Genomic DNA, 20578 nt, shown 5'->3' on the forward strand with positions numbered 1-20578 from the left:
CATGTAAAAGCCACTTATCCTCTCCTTTTCTGTAGTAGAAGAAAACAGAAGTAAAACAAAAGTCATTAGTTTAAAAAAAAATCAGGTATATTATTACCCGACGAAGAGTATAATTTCCTGATGAGTATAGCTTTTGGAAAAGGTAAATGAAAACTTTTATGGTTTAGCTATAATAAAACTAGCAAGAGTGTTTCATGCATTTTATTGCTTCACAGATATTATTATTCTCCATAAAATCTCAAACAACCACGTTTATAACGACGAAACGAGCGGCTCCCCGGAGTGCGGGGCTGGCCGTAGTCTACGAGGCACTGAGAGACAGGAATCACAGATCGATAGAGCTTAGAAGATAAAGGAGTTCAATATAAAAAGCTAGAAGGCGGCGGTCGCGGCGAAGGCGCCGGGCGCGCCAACCGCGGGTGGAACGCGCCCAGCGCCGCTTCGTTGGTGGAAGAAGGCCGCTCCTCCCGCACGCGCAGCTGCGGCATGCGCCATGCCACGCAAGCCGCCGTCAGCGCGTGCCTGTTCAGCAACCAATAGGCGGCTGCGTTCAGCGCTGAGTGCGCGTGTCCCAGTAGCAGTGCGTATTGTGCTGCGGCGGCTGGCACGCGCACCCCAAATGCGCTGGATATAACGAAGGTGGCGTGTGGACACCAGCACGCTGCGAAGATTAAGCTGATCGCGACGAGGACGTTCCCGAGCCGTCGCCGCGACCGCAGCGTCGAGGTTTGCGGTTGTGGCCCAAGTAGGCTAGGTTGGAGCTTCTTTTTGCTTCTGGTGTCGCCGACGTCGACAGCGTCGCGGCGCTCCCGGCCGACGCCGGCGACAATGATGACGTGCGTGGGTCGGCGAATGAGCGGAACGGGCAGCGGCAGCTCACCGTGTGCCGCGCGTGCCGTCAGCGAGAGTGCGGTCAGCTTGACGCGCACTGCCCAGTGGCAACGCATCACCGCCACCACCGGAATGCAGTACGTGACAACGGCGTGCGCCGCCGCAAGTGGGGGGCACGACACGCATGTCGCTATCATCATCACGGCGCCTGCAAACAAATTATCTCCATAATAAAAACAGATTAATATTGAATTCTGTATCCTCATCATACGATAAAGTAGTGCTCACCGAGTATAAAAGCGGCCACCCACACTGCGGCCACGGCGACGTAAGGCCTTGCACATAGCGGGTTCTCGCGGCCGCGCAGCACCGCGCCACACCGGTCTGTCGCCATCGCCACCAGTGACAGCGTGCTCGCCGCCACCGGGAATGACTGCCACAACACATACATGTTCATACTACATACACATATACTATACATTTTGGAAGTCCACGTTGTCACGTCAAGTAATAAAAGTAGTTATTGTTTGTGACGCTTTTCAAATTACGATATCGAGATCTTACTTCTATATAGTGTGTGACATGGCAAGGCAGGCGGTGCAGGTGGGCGGCGCGTGCGGCGGCGAGCGGCGCGCTTGCTGCACATACCAATAGGTCAGCAGCGCACGCGCTCAGCAGCTGCGGCGTTCGCAGCCGGCACGCGCCGCTCGACGCCAGCGCCGCCATTAAACTCACATTGCCTGGTAACAGAAAAAGACATTAAAAACCAACCAGACAAAAATCTATTATAAATCTTCACAAAATTATCCAACTATTCCTATTAAAATACGATTATGAATGAATATTGTAACATATATGTACAATTTAATTTTATGTTTGAACGAATTCCAAATAATGTAATGATATGGAATAATGCCAGAGCGAATTATTGCGAAGTCATAACGTATTTACATGATTTATGAGGATTTTTATGTGGCAAAAATATGATACAAAGCTTGTAGTGACAAGTAAATGGTGTGATTGAAGATGACAATATCAATATAACATGTATCGGAATTTAGGTCAGTTAGAGTATGAACTAGAATAAACGTGAAAATTTAAATAACGAATTCGAAAAACATGCAATGAATGAGAAATTTTAATAAAAAAATGCCATATAAAATCTCTTTGTAGAAAGTCTATGAACAACAAAACATAAGGTTAGTTGCACACTCACCCACTATACCTATTATTGAGACAAAGACGTACAGAACAATGAGCAGAGCGAGGTGGTCCTGTGTCGGTGTGTCCTCAACCTCGCCCGCTGTACTCTCGTTGCTGTACATCACGCTACATCACTCCGCACTGCAAATATTACATAATAAAGTCGAATCCTCAAGCTTGTCAAACAACGGCCAACATCGAATACTAAACAAACATGAAATAGGTGTTTGCCTTATTTTTGTTTGGTGTTTGCTGTTTGTGTCAGTGATTGGCGTTGGTATTGGTTTTTCTTCATAAAGCATATTGAATGATATTGCCAATCCGTAATGATTCTCCAATTGTGGGGATGGGATGTTTTTTTTTAATTAAATATTAGCAGATTTTTCGTAAATTTACTAATGTTTCTTTTACCATTCCAACTAAGCTCTAGGCTTGTGCTAGGATATGGTTTACGACAATAGTCGAATGGCGGGATTCGACCCCCGACCTCGTGATCGGAAATCCGTACCCTTAACCATTAGGCTATTGACGCCTTTGAGATCGGTGTTTAGTAATTGTGGCTGTTTATAACAAGCACCAAGAATGAGGAACTGGCTTTTGAGACTAAATGAAATGAATGAAAATGTTGGCTAGCGTTTAAATATATGAATACGTGATTGGTGGTGTAATGAAATAAAGTAAATGTAAAAATTAAATGAGAAAGATATTAATAGAATGATTTCATATCCGAAAAACAGTTGAACGGAATAGAATATATAGATTATATAAGAGAATGCAAGTATCCCATTTTGTCGTCAAATAAATTGTGCATTTTAATTATATGTATTATACATTTTCATATTTTAAATGTACATTTTCTAATCATATAAATGTTTTCCTGCACGAAGTCGATTACAATACGTAACTTAAAAACCTTCCGGAACTCCGGTAAGTTGGACAGTGGCAGAAACATTATTCAGAAATAATTAACTTTCGAAACTTTAAGGAAAATTTCGTTTTCAAAAGAGAAAATGTCGTTTGGTTTGTGGAGAAAATGGAAATGAAATTACAAATAGGACTTTATTAATTGGATACAGTGCATTTCAAATACTAAATATATGTATTTTTTATATATTATTGTGGATAAAAGATAAGCGTCAATATTATTTAATCTTACTAATGCGAATGTTCGGATGGATGGATGGATGTTTATTTGAATGTATCTGCAGAACGTCTGAACGGATCTTCATGAATTTTGGCACCGATATAAATCTTAGGCTGAAGAACACATAGGCCACTAGTTAAGTTTTTTTTTATTAATACCGCGCGGACGGAGTCGCAGGCAACAGCTAGTAACATAGTATTTTTACGCTTGAAATGGCACTTTTTAGAATTATAATTATAAAGTTAAAAAAATAAACCACTGACTAAGAAATTAAAATATAAAAATTTCTTATAACTGTTAAAACCGGCATTTCTTCTGGTAAACTCTGACCTTTTAAGTTTTGAGTAATGTGACTGCTTTTAGCGTACATTTCCGTGTTGCTGCGTCAACATGCATGTTCTTAAAGTACAATTTCACTTTGTTAATTTACTTTATTTATTTGTTTTTTAGGAACAGTGTACTTAGATTTAATAATTTGTAAGACATAAAAACATTAAATTTTGATAGAAGAGTGTGAATATTTATTTAATTTATTCTCATTCAAGCCATTTTCTGGTAAAGCAAATGATACGAAATAGCTCCAGCTGGTCCGACCTTTTTTTATCCTGATTTGTAATAAAATTATACCGTCCGAAAATCCTTCAAACCGAACAAATTTCAAATGTATTTTACATTCGTACATATTTTTTTGTTAAAGTATATTTGACAATTTTTTACCAATTTTATTTTCAGACAATACTAATAAAAACAAAATTCCATCGTGTCTTTCTTTCAGAAAAAAATATAATGAGGTTAGAGTACAAACATTTAAAGTACAATTTCAGTACAATAGTTTTTGGACTAACCTAAAATTCGTGTTCACTTTTATTTGGATATCTTGAAAATTCTATAGTAGTAGAATCTGTGGTACATAGAGACCACACAATCAAAGCAACAGCAACCACAAACCAACCTATAACTTGCTTTAATCTTGATTATGGTTATGTTTTATTTTAACGATTTCTAACTGTTTTAATACAGACATTTTAATATTGGTTTGTCAGAGAATTAAGAGAAAAAACTTGACAAACAGACGTACAGTCAGGGCCCTTCGTCGACAGTCGAGCAATAATGTGATATTGTTAAAACTCTTTAATTAATGTAACCTACGAGCCAATATTCGAGTCTTAGAGTTGGTCTCCACTGCCAAAACAAATGTTATAAGCTTTCTTATTGTTTTAGAAAAACTGTGATAAAATATTGTAGCACACATATAGGTACTGAAAAACCACGTTAATATTTTACAGTATACTTTGTTTTAAACTGAAATGTTTTTAATTTTTTTTAAATTTCAGGCAACGTAGCTTTATTCAAACTTGTCTGTAGTTAGCTTGTATTTTTAACGACTTTAATACGAGGCAACTTTGCTTGCCTATTGTATACTGGGGTTACAGACATAAAACAACGTACTAAATTAAAATGTCGGCCTTAATTCATTTTAATTAAACAATTTGTTTCATTGTTTACCTTTCCGTTTACGCTTTACACTTTGAATGAACAAACTAATTTTAAAATGTAAATTAATTCTATACACATTGTGACAATTTTAGGAGTAAAAGATTAGCGGTTTGGACATGTTATGCGGAGGGATATTGATGATATAAGCAAAAAAGTAATGAGATTGAATGTGGATGGCTACAAAGGTAGAGAAAGACCAAAAAGAGTATGGAATGACTGTGTGAAAGAGGATATGCGTAAGAAGGGGGTAGACTCGGATATGACGGCTGATAGAGATGTATGGAGGAGTGGTACATACTGTGCCGACCCTCGATAGGGATAAGGGCAGGTTGATGATGACATATTGTGACAATTTGTATACTTTAAATATTCTTTAATCCGAAAAATAAAAAGGCATATAAAATCAGTGTAATTAATTAAAAAATCTTCTCTATAGTACTATAGTAATCAATGCTTGGTAATTTTCATAGTGTTGATTAAGTAAAATTAAGAGGTTAGAAATTATTAATAAATGTCTATGAGAGATGTAGAGTTAATGAATATTATGAAATGTTTGCTTCGAGAGTAGAACGAGGACGAAAATAATTAAAATTGATATCAACTTTTATAAATGTTGTTTATTTTTTATTAAGTCCGATATCGTAATCTCTTAATATTTTCGGCGTCGAATTGACAAGTTTTTTTTTAAATATGTTCCTTAAAAAGGACGTAGTACGTAACACCGATTCTATTATAGTTAAATTTTATTACAACGAACAATCAAACAATACCAATGCCAAGTTAACTTATAAATGTGTGTTAACTGTACGTGTAATTTATTACCAATTTTAATTTATACAATGTCTTACCGTGGATTTCTGAAACTAAAAGCTCTGAACATATTATCCCTGTCGTTATATTTGATATAACAGAGATAACAATATATTCTAAACGCGGGTTTTGGTCTCAGAAACCCACGATTAATGTCTTTAAATGAGAGAGAAATGTGAATAAAGATAAAATAAGCTTCTTAACCGTGAATGATGGATTGCATACTAACGCCTCTACATGTCAAAATGTGTTAAAAATACTTAATTATGATAAATACTTAAAATACTGATAGTATTAAGTATTCCTTATATAATAATAGTAAAAATATTAAATATTTTAATGTATTTATAAATATATAATTTAGAGGAGCACTTGAGGTTCAAACGCAAAATGTTTACCTGTTGATAAATCCAAATAACTACACTTGTTTTTTATTTTTAATTACACCGCAAATACCTCCAATTTATGCATTAGAAAATGAATAAAAAAAATTATTTACTTATTAAAATAGATATTAAATTACAAGAATAATTTTAAGTTGAAGAAATATAGTTTATAAAAATAAAACACTAAATTATTTTAAAACACCACAATTTAAAAATAAAATTCCATTAATTATTTACATTTTACAATTATAGTAAATTTACGACTAAGTTAGCTCAGCTAAGCATTTCTGTTCGTGCGCGGATGAAAAACAAATAAGTCTGTAAAAGTAAAAGACGTCCAACCCGCATGGACGTCACGGTCACACTGAAAGATACTATGAACCTTCGACTCAATACGTGTGTAAAATTTTCTTAGATTCATCCTGAAAATCTTTTTATTACGTTTTAATGCAAATGCTCCCAAATGTTAGTTAAAAAATTACAATGTTTTGGAATTTTTTAACTAACATTTTTATCTTACTAATATTATAATGCGAATGCGAATGTTTAAATGGATGGATGTTTGAAGATATCTGCGGAACGACTGAACGGATCTAGCTGAAATTTGGCATAGATGTAGAACATAGCCGATAAGAATACATAGGCTAGTTATTACGCTTTTTTTAATTCCGCGCGGATAGATTCGAGGGCGGAATTAAGTAAAGGTCAATTTGACCTTGTGTCCTGAGTGTGTGTTAATCCAAACTGTGAAATAAGAGTGCTCTGTTTTTTAAAATATGTCAAAGTAAATTACAAGAAAAGGTGTTATAATAATTTTAATAACTTAATTTTAAACAATTACGAAGAACCAACTAAGTTAGGCGGCCTAAGAAAATTTGCTACCTATTTCCACAGTCAACTTAATTGTTCTTCAAAACTTAGTACCGAAGGAATGTTATTACTGAACTTTTTTGTCAAGGGGACGGTTAACATCTGATTTTATGATTTTACTGACAATAGTTTGAAATAAGGCTTTTGGGATTTAAAACTTTGTTACGATATACGTTAAAATTTATAACAATTATATTAATATATTATATAGTAAAGTAAAAATAATTGTAAGTTTTTAAAATATCTCAGTTGTTTAAAGCGCTTCAAAGTTTATAAGTCTTATAGCAAGTCAAATAACTTTAAAATATTATGTTATGCTCCTAAATCATGATAGCAAAGTTAAAAAAGTTTATTTAAAAATAACGCATCCATTAAATTCTGAAAAAAATAGCTTAGCATTTTTATTAATACTTCCATTGAACATTTATATCGTAACTAGCGGACCCGACAGACGTTGTCCTGTCTACACGTCTTTAATTTGAAAATGCATATATTATTTAAAATTTGACACTGCGATGGTAGCGCCGTCTGTTGGTAAAACATTCCAAAATCAACAACTAGTAATAAATTAAAAATCAATTAAAAAAACATTGTCCAGCGGACAAAATTGTGAATATAAACCATTCCCAGATCCCCTTGAACACACACAAAAAATTTCATCAAAATCGGTCCAGTCGTTTGAGAGAAGTTCAGTGACATACACACGCACAGAAGAATTATATATGTAAAGATTGATGTTTTTATTCAATTACGTGTTAACCTAACTACTTAAACACAAAGCACAACTTGAAAGTCGATAAATGTGCACCAATCCGCTTGCAATGATGACATTGAACACAGAAATTGTGTCAAAGCAATCAAAACCGAATGTGGAGCAATATCAATGCAGTGAGAATTCAAAACTACCCAATCCAATTCACTGAAGGAATATAAAAGCAACGAGAATGTTAGTAGGAATATTCTATTGCAGACGCTATAAAGTTCTTTGTGAATGAAAATGAAATGCGTCATCAAATCGCGTCATATCTGCGTGCGACTCTCGTCATATTAATTTATGACGAAAGCGATGTGATAAAAGATTGTCATATTTAAATGATAACTCATATTCCATTGTTTACACCTTGTATGTTTACTTCACCTATTGGCTTATTAGAACATATAAATTGGCTTGTAAAAATATGCACTTAATGCAAAATGTAGATGCGTTAAGGCAACATAGATACAAAAAAATGATATCACATTATGCCGCACCCGATGTCTGTGTCGTAGTATGTACTCCAAAATTGAACTGTGAATATACGAAGTTAGGAGTACAATTTATTTATAGTTGGTTTAGTTTTAATATATAGTTTATAGTATCATTTTGGTAGATTAATTAATAAGTCACTTAATAATTAATATAGAGTTAAGTAATTACAGCCTTATAAAGGTAAAATTCTTTAGATTGGTTTGTTGTAATTTCTCAGTTCTATTGAATTTGACTTTACACAACAAGGTATGTGGGTACTAATGCATTGATAGTACATTTTATTCATAGAACATTAAGTAAAATCATATCTCTTTTCTCTTAAAGGTCGTGTTTTGTTTATTATATCACTATTTAATTATTATTTAAAATTCATCTCCGTATTATTAAATTAAATTTAGATGTAGTATCCATTTTATGTGCTGTAAATATAATTAATTTTCAATTCAGATCACGTATTCGGCACGCAACTGGTTAACGAACAAACGAGAGGATTTCTAGCAACATTCAGATTGTATAATTTATTATTATGACACAAATTAATTTTATTATTTCTATATAGATGAAATCTTATTTTTATTCTCAAAATTAACTATAAGACTTAAATAGAACTGTCTCTTTGGGTCTACAAAGGTCATAATTATGAGAACTAACGTATGTATTTAACGAAATAAAAACTTCCTTTTATCTTATTCATAAAACCACAATATAGAAGCTCCAAAAATTTTATAAAGCAATAATTTCAAAGTCTACGAAAATTTGTTACTAAACTTCCCCTCACGTACGAAATCACGACAAGAATTTTAAATAAAACTTTCTTATTTACATTCATCTCTCCGGTTTCTCTTCTGCGGAGTTGATTTTCCTCAAGAATTAAAGGGAAACCGTCGATGTTAGACAATTATTGGTCTTCACTTTAATGGTTTTGTTAAGATTACTTTAGATTTTCTGGAGATCTATTGATATTATAATTTACGTAACCTCACTATTATATTAAAAACCTAAATAATAATCATATTGTCACTAAAACTAACGTGAAAGTTTTAAGGGTGGACAAAAACAATAGTTATAACCCCAACTACTATTAAGGGTGATTTGTCTTATAATCACTTCCGGTAGTTAAAACCGCGTAGGAACAATTAGAAACCGTGTGGGACAGCTCTGAAAAGGGTTGCCTTGAATTCTAAATCAGTCGTTGATATATTGATAAAGTTTTATCTCCTGTATGCATGTAACTTGAGAGTTTATTTGAGTAATATTTTAAGCACTAGAGATTAGAACGATTGTTAGGTAACGCGCAAAAATTACGGATGTCTATGGTTAGTAGTTGCTTCGCTATTTCAGCGAATTATGATAGGCTTGCTCGCTTGCCACCTTATAATATAAAAAGTGATAATAAACCTTATTGGTAATAATAATTAGTAGACTAAGAACAAAGAAGAAAAAGTAAAATGTGTTGTATATACTTTAGATTATGATGAAGATTTGTAATATGAAGAAAATTTGAATATTTCCAAATAAAAAAATCTTTTCTTCTTTGCAAAAGTGTCGAAGAGCATTGAATAAATAATACTTTCTATAAAGCTATCTTTGAATTGGCGGCTCCTTTTATTCGACAAACCTCTTATTGTCTTCGCGACTGTAAAAAGAGAAAATACGTGAGTGTTTCGTTACTGAATAATTTATTGTGATAGCACACAATTTTCTTTACAAAACCGATTTAAGTTCCACTTGAAATCTATATATATAAAAGAAAGTAGTGTTAGTTACACAATTTATAACTCAAGAATGGCTTTACCGATATGGCTGAAAATTGGTGAGGAGGTAGCTTAGAGCCAGGAGACGGACATAGGATACTATTCAATTTTTTTTTCAAATTTATGTTTTGAAAATGCTCCTTTTTATTTAAGTTGCTAATATTATAAATGCGAATGTTTAGATGGATGTGATGTGGGTGGATGGATGGGTGGGCTACACTTATTAAGTTTTTTTATATATCCACGCGAACGGAGTCTACTATAAACTATAAATGCATTTAATTTACGGCCGAATCCGATTATAAACCCAACCAACCGAAAATCTTTGACTTGATTATTGGATTCGGATTAGCTAATTACATGGGATAGTACAATAATGGATAAACCGTTCTCTAAACAGTTAGATAGGGTTTATGTTTTCTGTTGCAATACTTCTATCATTCAATGAAGTTAATGTTAGTTATCATTTTATAAAGTTCCATAACAAAAACAGTATAACACAGATAATAGGACGCGATAGAGGTATGTCAATCGTGTCTATTCTCTATTGTGAAAACATATTCTTTTGGGTTAAAAGTATGTAGGCATATCTAGGTATTAATAAAACTACAACCACCTGATGCAGTGACCTTGACAAAGTACTTGATATTAAACTGTATAAATTCCGAGTTATAAAATAAATTAAAAAAAACACAAGCGCTTTAGTAATGACCTCATTAAAGCTCAAAGTAACGAGGTACTCCGCTAATGACACGTCAACTAGATACTCGTACTTCTAACTTTACTATTAAAATAATAACATTCTTTTCTTTTATAATTGTCTACCTGTCGCCCGCGACTCCGTCCTCGCAGAATTAAAAAAAATAGTAGCCGGTGTGTTCTTCCAGACTATGTTCTACATCTATGACTAATTTCAGCAATATTTATAGCACCTTTTAACAAATATCCATCCATTAAGATTTGCATTTATAAGATTTTTTGCAACAGACTTTTGATTAGCTTTTAACTTTGCTTTTGCGGGTTGAAGTTATCGTGGACAGTTGTGAGAGTAGCTGATCACCAACATTCAAAAGAAGACGTAATAAAAGAAAAACTATAACTTACCAATTAGTTATAAAGTAAACTTTTATTTCACTAAACTTCAAACAATTTAATTAACCATATTAAAGTTATACTGTTGATTAATTGCTAATATTATAAATTAACATTTTAACATACTTTAGGTTAATATTAATTTAAAAAATAAACATTATTAAGTATAACATAAGAGTATCCAAACATTTCTAAATTTCTAACTAATTTTAAAGAATATACTAAAATCAAAATAAATATTTTTCAATTTAATTTTTAAAATCTTCGCAGATCAGTAAAATACAAATAACGAGACACGTGCGTCTCGCACAACAATCGCGAGTCGACTGTAGAATGTGTGAAAAGTGAAAACAAACCCCATTCATCTAGCGTTTAAACATTTTCATCCTTACAGACTCGCCTTGTTAAAGAAGTTAGTTCATCAAGTATATTCATCACATTTGAAAGAAAAAAACTAGCCTTAAAGCGCATATTTACAGCAAGCACTTGGATATTTACCGATTATCAAGGATCACTTTTACATTAAGTTAAGGATGTTTTTATAAAGTTATTGGAATAAATTTATACTTAATTTAGCACTGAGACAATGAGATATATTTAAACAAGTAAAAAAAGAAGAGTCAAATTAGGTTAACTTAACCTCCAACTTAACTAACCAACCTCTTATCAATGTAAATATTAGATAGGTAAACTACGTGAAAGAAACCTTTGCAAACTGATAATATTATAACAAATAACAGTAAAGCAATTTTACTAAGAACACTTGATAGATCCTCAATGATAAAGCGTCTGTTCCCAGTCAAGTGAGCGCACTTTTATAATAATAATATTTGTTAATACTTTATTTCCGTTAAATCATGAAATTACAATTTCTATTTATTCAGTAAAAGCTAACTTAAAATTACAACATTTACCGTAAGTTTCTGAGACAAAAAATCTACAGTTAAAACATATTGTTATCTCTGTTTTATCAAAGTTAATGATAGGGACGACGATATGTTTACTTATACTGTGGGTTTCTAAGACCAAAATATATTGATTTTGGTCTCAGAATCCCACAGTAATAGGTAATTCTGTCTGTATCTGTAAGAAACTTTTAGCTGTTTACTTTTACTATTTGAATCATTATTTTCTCAGCTAGTGAATTTATAAAGTAAGCTGAAAAATTGTTCAGTCTTGTATGCGATATTTACAAATGAACAACAAAGTTCAAAAATTGTTTTACGAATCATTTGAAAATTTTATCTATCAATGCCTGCATGTGGAGTTGTGTAGATAATTGACTAAAGAATGTTCTACAGCTAACTGGCTGTACAGAATGCCTGCGAAAAATATCCGACTTTTTGACCTGACTGAAAATTGTTCGCTATCAATTTTATTGGAGTTATATACCTATGTAGAAAGGAGAAATCAACAAATCATACTGTGTAAACACCGCAAAATACATGTTTTCCAATAATTAGCAATTCACCAATAATAACTTAACATTTATTTAAAACAAACTCGGCTAAGTTACGATTGCCCTTGTCGCAAATATTCGTATTAAGCCCACTGAAAGTAATTGCTCTTGACACTTTGTTCTTTCTGTTTCTTGCTTAGATCTTTATTAATATTCAAAAGTTATTTAATAAATCAACAAAGACATTACGTGTTCACTTCAACACCCAATATCTACGTCGTAGAAGCGTCGGCATTATTTATTTAAGCGTCTAACATTGTTCTTCTAAAAAAAATAATATTCGTAGTGCTCATAAAATATTCTTTACGCCTTTTTTTGTTAGATATTTATTACATAAAAAATCATATTTCTGTAGGGCTTTTGATTGCTATTTTGCGAAATTAAATTTACAGTAGTAAAAAATCAATGTATGAAGTAGTCACATTAGTATAATAATAAAACGTAGTGATTGTTGATATATTATTGTTGAAGCTAAATTAAATTAATAGTTATATAATATACAAAAAAAAAACTATATATATAAATATATAATCCAAGTACAGTCCTATATGTTTTATTGTAGCTCTGCATATTTACCGCTATTTCATCATCATCATCAGCTCACTATACGTCCCCACCGAGGGGCTCGGAGCCCACCCTATGTTAAGGGTGATTATGCCATAGTCAACCACGCTGGACAAGTGCGGGTTGGTTGACTTCACACATATCTTTGAATTTCTTCTCAGATATGTGCAGGTTGCATCACGATGTTTTCCTTCACCGTAAGAATGTCGGATAAATGTACATATGTAAATCGGAAATCGAAAAACACATTGGTACATGGCGGGATTCGAACCCAGGATCTGCAGATTACAAGTCAAGTACTTGACCCCTGAGCCACCGACGCTCTACCACTATTTGTTACAGTTTAATTAATATTATAAAATGTCAGTGCAATATTTAATCAGTATTATATTACACTGGTACAATATTAATATTATAAATTTGAATTTCGAACGCGAGTGTTTGTCCCCCTTTAAACGCCATCTCGAGTCGAGGCCCCACCTGTAATTGAGAGGCTCTCGATATCGTGAAGGTGACATTGTATTTAACCACTTATAAACTTGTCAACTAAAGAATATTTAATTTTTAAATTAGATAAAAATATTGCTTCTTTGTTAAAGCATTATAAACCACTAGCTGTCGTCCCCACTCCATCCGCGCGGAATTTAAAAATAACTTCATTAGTAGCCTATGAGTTCTTCTGGACTGTGTTCTATATCTATGCAAATTTCATCGAGATCTATTAAGCTGTTCTGAATGTACCTGATGGTTTGTTAAACATTCATCCATCTATCCAAACATTCGCATTTATAACAATTAGATGGATGTAGTTGATAAAATAACAATCTAAAAACTTGTACATAAGGAGACAAAGCTATTGTTATCGCGAAATAAAGCTGAATCCATAAGCAAGATATTTCTTTATTCTTCAAAATATAAAAACCACTAAATCCATTCTAATTTTGAATCGAATAAGAATCATTTACTTATTACCCGTTTAAAAGCTTATCTTATAAATTGCATTGTATCCCAAAGGAATTCCTACCGGCGTTTGTTTTGTTAGATTAAAGATTTTGTTCCCAGGAATTCTTTTGAACGATGCCGCGGTTGAAGTTCTGTGGTTTTTCCCCTTGTTATTCAAGAGGGTTTAAGATTGGTAAAGTTTTATGTTAACTTATTTTTTTTAGGTACACAATAATAGATAGAGACACCATTTTCTTATAAGGTAAAGATGGGTAGGGGAAGTAGATTTGATGGAGAAGAAAACGCATGGGAAGGGGAAATGTTTCTGTGCATCTCCTGTTCCGTCGATTAAAGGTAGGTGCATCTGCAATTGTGTAGATCTAAGGGCAGCAGTTGCTTCACCATTTCGGCGTATTCAGACTTATAGCATAATAAAGCCTCTGTGAGTATTGAAGATGAAAAGTAAAATTAACTTTTATTGGCTTTTCGGACGTTCAATTCAATTGTATTATATCCAAAATAATTTATATTATTTTATTGAAAACAATACAAGAGCGAAACGTATTGTTACGGCAATTTAAGGTGAACGCGACGCAATACTGAAATTTTAATTAAATTCAGAGTTTCATATTGAACAAATGAATTCGTAACGTTTGACAAAATAATTATACCCTCGTCAATTTGCTACAGAAGTTGCATATATAAAATTTAGCTTTTGACATTTATTAAAAAATAATACCAGTGCTATTTTATAATCATATGACTCCTACATCCAATTATTCTTGATTATAAAAATAACAACACTAATATCATTACTCACGTCCGTAACCTAAAAGGGTAGGCAGAGACCACAGTGGAGATCTGTGGCCTTTGCCTTTGGCAAGCTCATGACACACCTCTCTCGTTTTTGCTACAACATTATACGATTCTTGAATATTTCAAAAATTTTAAATAAGTTCAAATTAAATTTACTTTTCAGCTTCATGATTAGTTGTATAAATTATATCTAATCCCAAAAATGTCTCATGATATCTGTACTAATTTTAATATTCCGATCCCGCGTCGATACATTTCGGGACTCAATTTCCCGGTACGATATTTTTCATTTCAAGCAAATAATTTATCATATACATACTTAGTATATTATATGTGGCAAGAACTCTAGAAATATGAAATATTAATGTTCCGTTGAAATAAGCTTCCAATACCTCTCTTAGAAATAATATCCCAGTGCCGAAAAATGATTTGATTATTAAGATTTTACGAAATTCAAGATATTTTTATTCACTTCTTCTTCTTCACATCCTTACGATAATTTTATTTCAAGGGGTAACTTATGTACTTCTCATTATTTTTTCCACCTAAAATACTCAAAATAATGGAAAAGAAATGTGGTAACATCTTCTTGTCAAGAAAAATCCAAGAAATTCCCAAACCAAACATATAAAGTGAAATCGCGTGATTACGCAAAAAAAGGAAATTAATAAAAAAGCAAAAACTTCGCATCAAAGTACTCTCACTGGTAAACTTAATAACAATGTAAAGGCCAAAATGTCTCGGAGCTTTTCTCTGAACAATAGGAATCTTATAAAAAATTCTCTTAAGTATTATCTACTACAAAAACCTTAACCTCATATCTCTACATTTACTTACAAGGTTCAATACAGAAAATACTTTTTATAATATGTTAATCTTACAAATATTATAAATGCGAATGTCTTAATGTATGAATGGATGGATATTTGTTTGAAGTTATCTCCAGAATGGCTGTATGGATCTCGCTGAAATTTGGCACAGACGTAGAACATAGTCTGGAAGAACACATAGGCTTCTAATTAAATTTTTTTTTAAAATCCGCGCACACGGAGTCGCGGGCGACAGCTAGTGAATACATAACTGTTATTTAATATTAAATAAAGTGAGAACTAAAAACAGTGCTAGTAACGAACTGCAAACAACAAACAACAATGTATTTGCCATCGAAAGTTTGAACATTCGTATTGTTCACAACTGTAATTGAGGTATATTCCACTGTATAACTCTGTATTACAACTTGTTTATCGGATGTGAGATTATTCTACAACATGTAGAGTGTAAATTGATAGATTCCTTCTTTGTACTGTACTACTTTACTACTTAACTATAACAATTGTAAATAAAATAAATCTTACTTCTTACTATATCGTATGCTAGTTGTCACCCGCGACTACGTCCTTGCGGAATATAATAAAAAAACTTAATCAATAGCCTATGTGTTCTTCCAGACTATGTTCGATATATAACCAAATTTTATCGAAATCCATTAAGTCGTTCTAGAGATACCTTCAAACAAACATCCATCCATCTAAACATTCGCATTTAATAATATTAGTAAGATTATATTATAATAATAATTGATAGATGAATGTTTGGTTGAAGGTATCTCCGGAACATCTCAGCGGTAAACGCTGAAATTTGGGATAAATATATAATATAATCTGAGTGGATGCATGGGAAGGGAAAATATTTTCTTTCCGTGCATCCTCTCCTCTGTCGATTAAATGGAGGCAACGCATATGGAATTGCGTATGTCTATGGGCAACAGTCACGCTATTTCAGCGATTACAGGTAGACGCTCACTCGTTTGCCACCTTATAATATAAAAAAAAATATATATTATTATAGAATTAGATGATTTTCTGTTTCTATACGGTGGTATTCAGTCATGAACATTACATTATATGGCACGTTGTACGAAGCATCACGTCACGTACGAACATTTTCCGACGGCGCGAGCTCGTGATCTCTCTACAAAAGCACTTTGTAACTAAATTGACTATAAATCGCTCTATTAGAACAGGACGTGAAACTTTTCTTTGGACGCTATTTAGTTAGACTGTGGAATTTCTAGTCTCAGAAACTTACTTATTTTCTATAATAAGTAAGTTTCTGAGACTATCGTCTATAAAACTATATAATCTTTATCCAAAACAAATGATATAATATAGAATGAGACGTCTATATAAAATAGAATCGTCATCATCATACACATCGAACGATCTAGACATCTACAATCCTTAATACGCGGTCTTCAGAAAGGCTGTCTCTAAAATGCGTGCTCTATTTTTAAACTTAACCTTAATCGTTTGACTACCTTTTCATATTTTCCCAAAAATGTTTAATACAATCATTGTAAAAATAAATAATGATATTTCTATTAAGAATTTGTGCAGAACATCTTGTCCCAACCAATTAGAAACAGCCTGCGGGATATTGTACTTTTATATACGTCCCTTATTATCCTCCTCGTTCCCGGGACTACTGAGTCAAAGATATCCGACCCCAAAATGCGGGGTGTATTGCCCAACTTTTGTTTAGTTTTTACATTAAGGCGTCTGCTTCGTAAACTCGGACCCTCCAGCTTAGTTAGTTGTTTTGTCGATAGTTCGAAATTTGTCGTCGTTGTAACATATAAAAAAAGGTATCATTATTTTATCTATATTTAATATTGTATTGAGTTTTATTAATATTTCATTATGTTTTTTTGGGAAGAATGACAGTAAGGATAACATGTTTCTTCAATGGAAACACACTGTATACATACACAGGTTTAAATCGGGCAAATAATTAGCGAGGAATAGTTAACACTTTAATAGTAGAAAGGTCATTGTTTTCGTGTACTTCATATTACTTTTTGAACGACATTTTCTTTTATGATATCGTAATAAAAAGATTTCAAATACTTACTATATACATTCGTTTCCTTTTTAAGGTTCCGATTGAAAATACATGCATGTAGAGAGAAAGAAAAAATATTCGCTATTGAATGTTCCAATAAAGTTCTTTGGAATTCACCTTTGAAACAGGTAATGGAATACAGAGTTCCCGTATTCAAATCTATACCCAAGAGGGGGCTCCTTCCGAAGTGCGGAATTAAATCAATTTCGTTTAAGTCACGCGTAAATCGGCTTTCTGTTGATTCGGTAAAACACGTGAATAAGTAACCATAAGTATTCTAAGCGAATTTCTTACTTGAAAGTATAAGGAAACGGACGAAATCGCGGGCACAATTAGTTCAAAAGATCTTATCCTTTTTTTTTGTGTGGCAATAAACTTCTGTTCTCTTCTGTTCTTATTAATATTAAAATTACTATAATATTTAATTATTAATATCAGAAATTTACACTAATCTTCTGTCAGTAAATATTAAACTCCGTTTTTCACACTTTCAAAGAAAGTCTTTTTTGAAAGATAATACGAAAATTGATATATTTTTAATAATCTCAACACAGCATCTAGACTTGAAGCATTGCTATCATTAAATATTAATTTAAGGCAGACATTATTTGAAAAGTTTCAAAAATTTTGAAATTAAAGTAGAAAATAATATTTAAAATAAAAAAACATTCTTCGCAGAAAAAAATCTAAAATTGTTTTCTTTAATTTAGTCAACGTTGATTGACATCACAAAGCACTCAGTCCATATAAACTCAAATAATTGAATCAAAACAGCTCTACGCTCTTTGCTTTCCAATTCGAATGTATTTTCTTCATTTATGTATTTCCCCGCTGAGTAAGCGATCCGTTGGATTGTAAATAAACAATTGACTCTCGGTTAAGTTAAAAAATCACCTTAGGACAAATGAATGCAGCCATATTAAGTTCAACATGATACGTTACGTAAATACGGGAATTAATAACAATATAAATTAAGTCTATTATATAGATAACTAGCTGTTACCCACGACTCCGCGCGGGAAAAATAAACTTAATAAGAACCTTACTTGTTCTTCCCGACTATATTCTACATCTGTACCAAATTTGATCAAGATCCGTTGAGCCGTTACGGAGATACCTTCAAATATCCATCCATCTAAATATTCGCATTTATAATATTAGTAAGAAGTAAGATATGTTCTTTGCGATACATCTAAAGTGTTTTTATATCACAACTTCTATAAACTTACGTAAAGGATTTTAATTGTAGGCGACAAAAATACTCATTTGGTTTTTAGCAGCTACTAAAAGCGTTTGGTTTTTAAGATGTCAATTAGACTCCAGCATTTTGTCTATGCTTTAATTAGTCTCAGATTAAAGTTAATCTTGAAATGCGATAGAATAACGAACAAAGGAACAGCGTTCTTTCATTACGAACACCTGTACGAAGTCTTTTTGTACTGTAATTAAAAAGTTTCGAATTTAAAATGTCGCGATTTTTTCTACGTTAAATTAATCTTCTTTGAAGTCACTGTTTTTTTTTGTTAATAATTTTAAACAAGAATTTCTTAGAAATCTAAATAAATACTTTCACTTTTATTAACTAAAAGGGGTCAACAGAAATAGGATATCAATGCTAATTCCATTTAACTAAATACAAAGATATTTTCATTCGAATATATATATATTTTTTTATCTAACTCATTTAATATTTAATCTCTATTCTATTTAAGATACATTCCTAAGTTTCGTAAAATAATTAAACAAACACTTTTATTTAATTTAACTGTTACAGAGTAATAAAATGAGAGATATCTTTAATAGTTAAAAGGTAACGGCAAAATTTATTCATCCTTGCTAATTAGTTAAGGGTTTCAAACTCAATCCTGTTTCATTCGTGATACCGACAAATTATACAACCCGTTTGTTAGGCCACTCTTAATTTATTCGATTAGCTTGCCACTATCAAGCTTTGTAAATATATAAATTATTTATATGTATATTTACTTTGAATAGTAGCGTATTAAGGGTTTTAAAATGAACAGTTAGTTGATTAGGATCGACTAATTATTCATTTATCGTCAGTTTCTGAGACCAGTATATCGGTTTAAAACATTGTTATCTCTATTTTATTAAAGATGACAGAGATATGTTTTATACAGAGATTTTGATCTTAGAAACCAACGGTTAGAAAGGTCAATTCGAGCTGACTTCTGTCCAGTTTTTGATTAGAAGTCAACTGGAATATTCCTATTTAATTAACTACATTTAAATTATATATTTTCGCACAATATCATCAATATTTTCCATCCATTTACTCATCATCATCGTCAAAATTAGCCTAAATTTATTCACTGCTGGACGTTGGCCTCCCCTATCGATTGCCACAATGCCCGGTCCTGTGCCGCCCGCACCAAATGCACTCCCGCAACCTTGACTAGGTCATCGGTCCACGCTGCGTCGACCCGTCCGCGGCGACCACTCTAGAACTTTTCGGCCCCATCGATCATCCTTTCTGCGGGCACCACTTATGGTTTGCTATTCTTCGGGCAATGTCGGTTACTCTGGTCCTGCTGCGGATCGCATCATTTCTGACCATTTACTAGCAGTAGGATTTACTATGACAGTTTCCGCAACACCACAGAGGCCATGGTTATTGATTAGTCTGGCCAATCCGGTAAATTGATGCATTTACAATTTAAATTTAACTCAAACACGGTAGAGTAGTTCTTAACATAGCTTAATGATCGCGTAATACATCAGAGACATATCTCTACGTGTCATGGCCCACAGCGAATTAATCTTGTACCAGTCTTAGCGAGCTTCCGACAACATACATTAAATTGTCACCCCAAATTATACATACCCTTAATATAACATGGTATTTTAACAAAGGAATAATGTTTGTCGTGTATAACAGCTTTGAACTGGATGGAAATTTCATTATTGCTACAAATACTGCAAAGAATTAGCTATGTTTAATAATGTACTCAACATTTTGTAGACAAAATTATGATTTGTGTGTAGAGAAACGCTGCACAGTTAGTTTAGAAAACCTAAATAAAGACTATAGAAAAGTTC

At 32.8% G+C, this 20578-nt stretch overlaps 1 protein-coding gene across 2 annotated transcripts; it reads right to left on the bottom strand.

The window, feature by feature from the left end:
* Positions 1 to 301: 301 nt before the first annotated feature.
* Positions 302 to 10885, bottom strand: NGR-A17 (neuropeptide receptor A17). 2 transcript variants are annotated; one of them, XM_013320669.1, is made up of 5 exons: positions 10849 to 10885; positions 2048 to 2175; positions 1396 to 1571; positions 1120 to 1264; positions 302 to 1039 (listed from the first exon to the last, which is right to left on the bottom strand). In XM_013320669.1, the coding sequence occupies exons 2-5, from the start codon at positions 2154 to 2156 to the stop codon at positions 360 to 362; spliced, it is 1110 nt and encodes a 369-aa protein (XP_013176123.1). In that variant the 5' UTR covers positions 2157 to 2175; positions 10849 to 10885; the 3' UTR covers positions 302 to 359. The 2 variants fall into 2 exon arrangements, with proteins under 2 accessions (XP_013176123.1, XP_013176122.1); XM_013320668.1 differs by lacking the exon at positions 10849 to 10885 and adding an exon at positions 5884 to 5944.
* Between the last annotated feature and the right edge of the window lie 9693 nt (positions 10886 to 20578).

The sequence above is a fragment of the Papilio xuthus genome, unplaced genomic scaffold, assembly GCF_000836235.2.
Source record: "Papilio xuthus unplaced genomic scaffold, Pxut_1.1 DF825946.1, whole genome shotgun sequence".
Classification (NCBI taxonomy): domain Eukaryota; kingdom Metazoa; phylum Arthropoda; class Insecta; order Lepidoptera; family Papilionidae; genus Papilio; species Papilio xuthus.

Excerpts from the sequence above, each read along its gene's own strand:
- NGR-A17 (XM_013320669.1), bottom strand. The coding sequence starts at position 2,156 with ATGTACAGCAACGAGAGTACAGCGGGCGAGGTTGAGGACACACCGACA. Across the intron at positions 1,265-1,395 it reads ATGTCACACACTATATAGAA|TCATTCCCGGTGGCGGCGAG; the intron begins GTAAGATCTCGA and ends GTGTTGTGGCAG. Across the intron at positions 1,040-1,119 it reads GGTGGCCGCTTTTATACTCG|GCGCCGTGATGATGATAGCG; the intron begins GTGAGCACTACT and ends ATTTGTTTGCAG.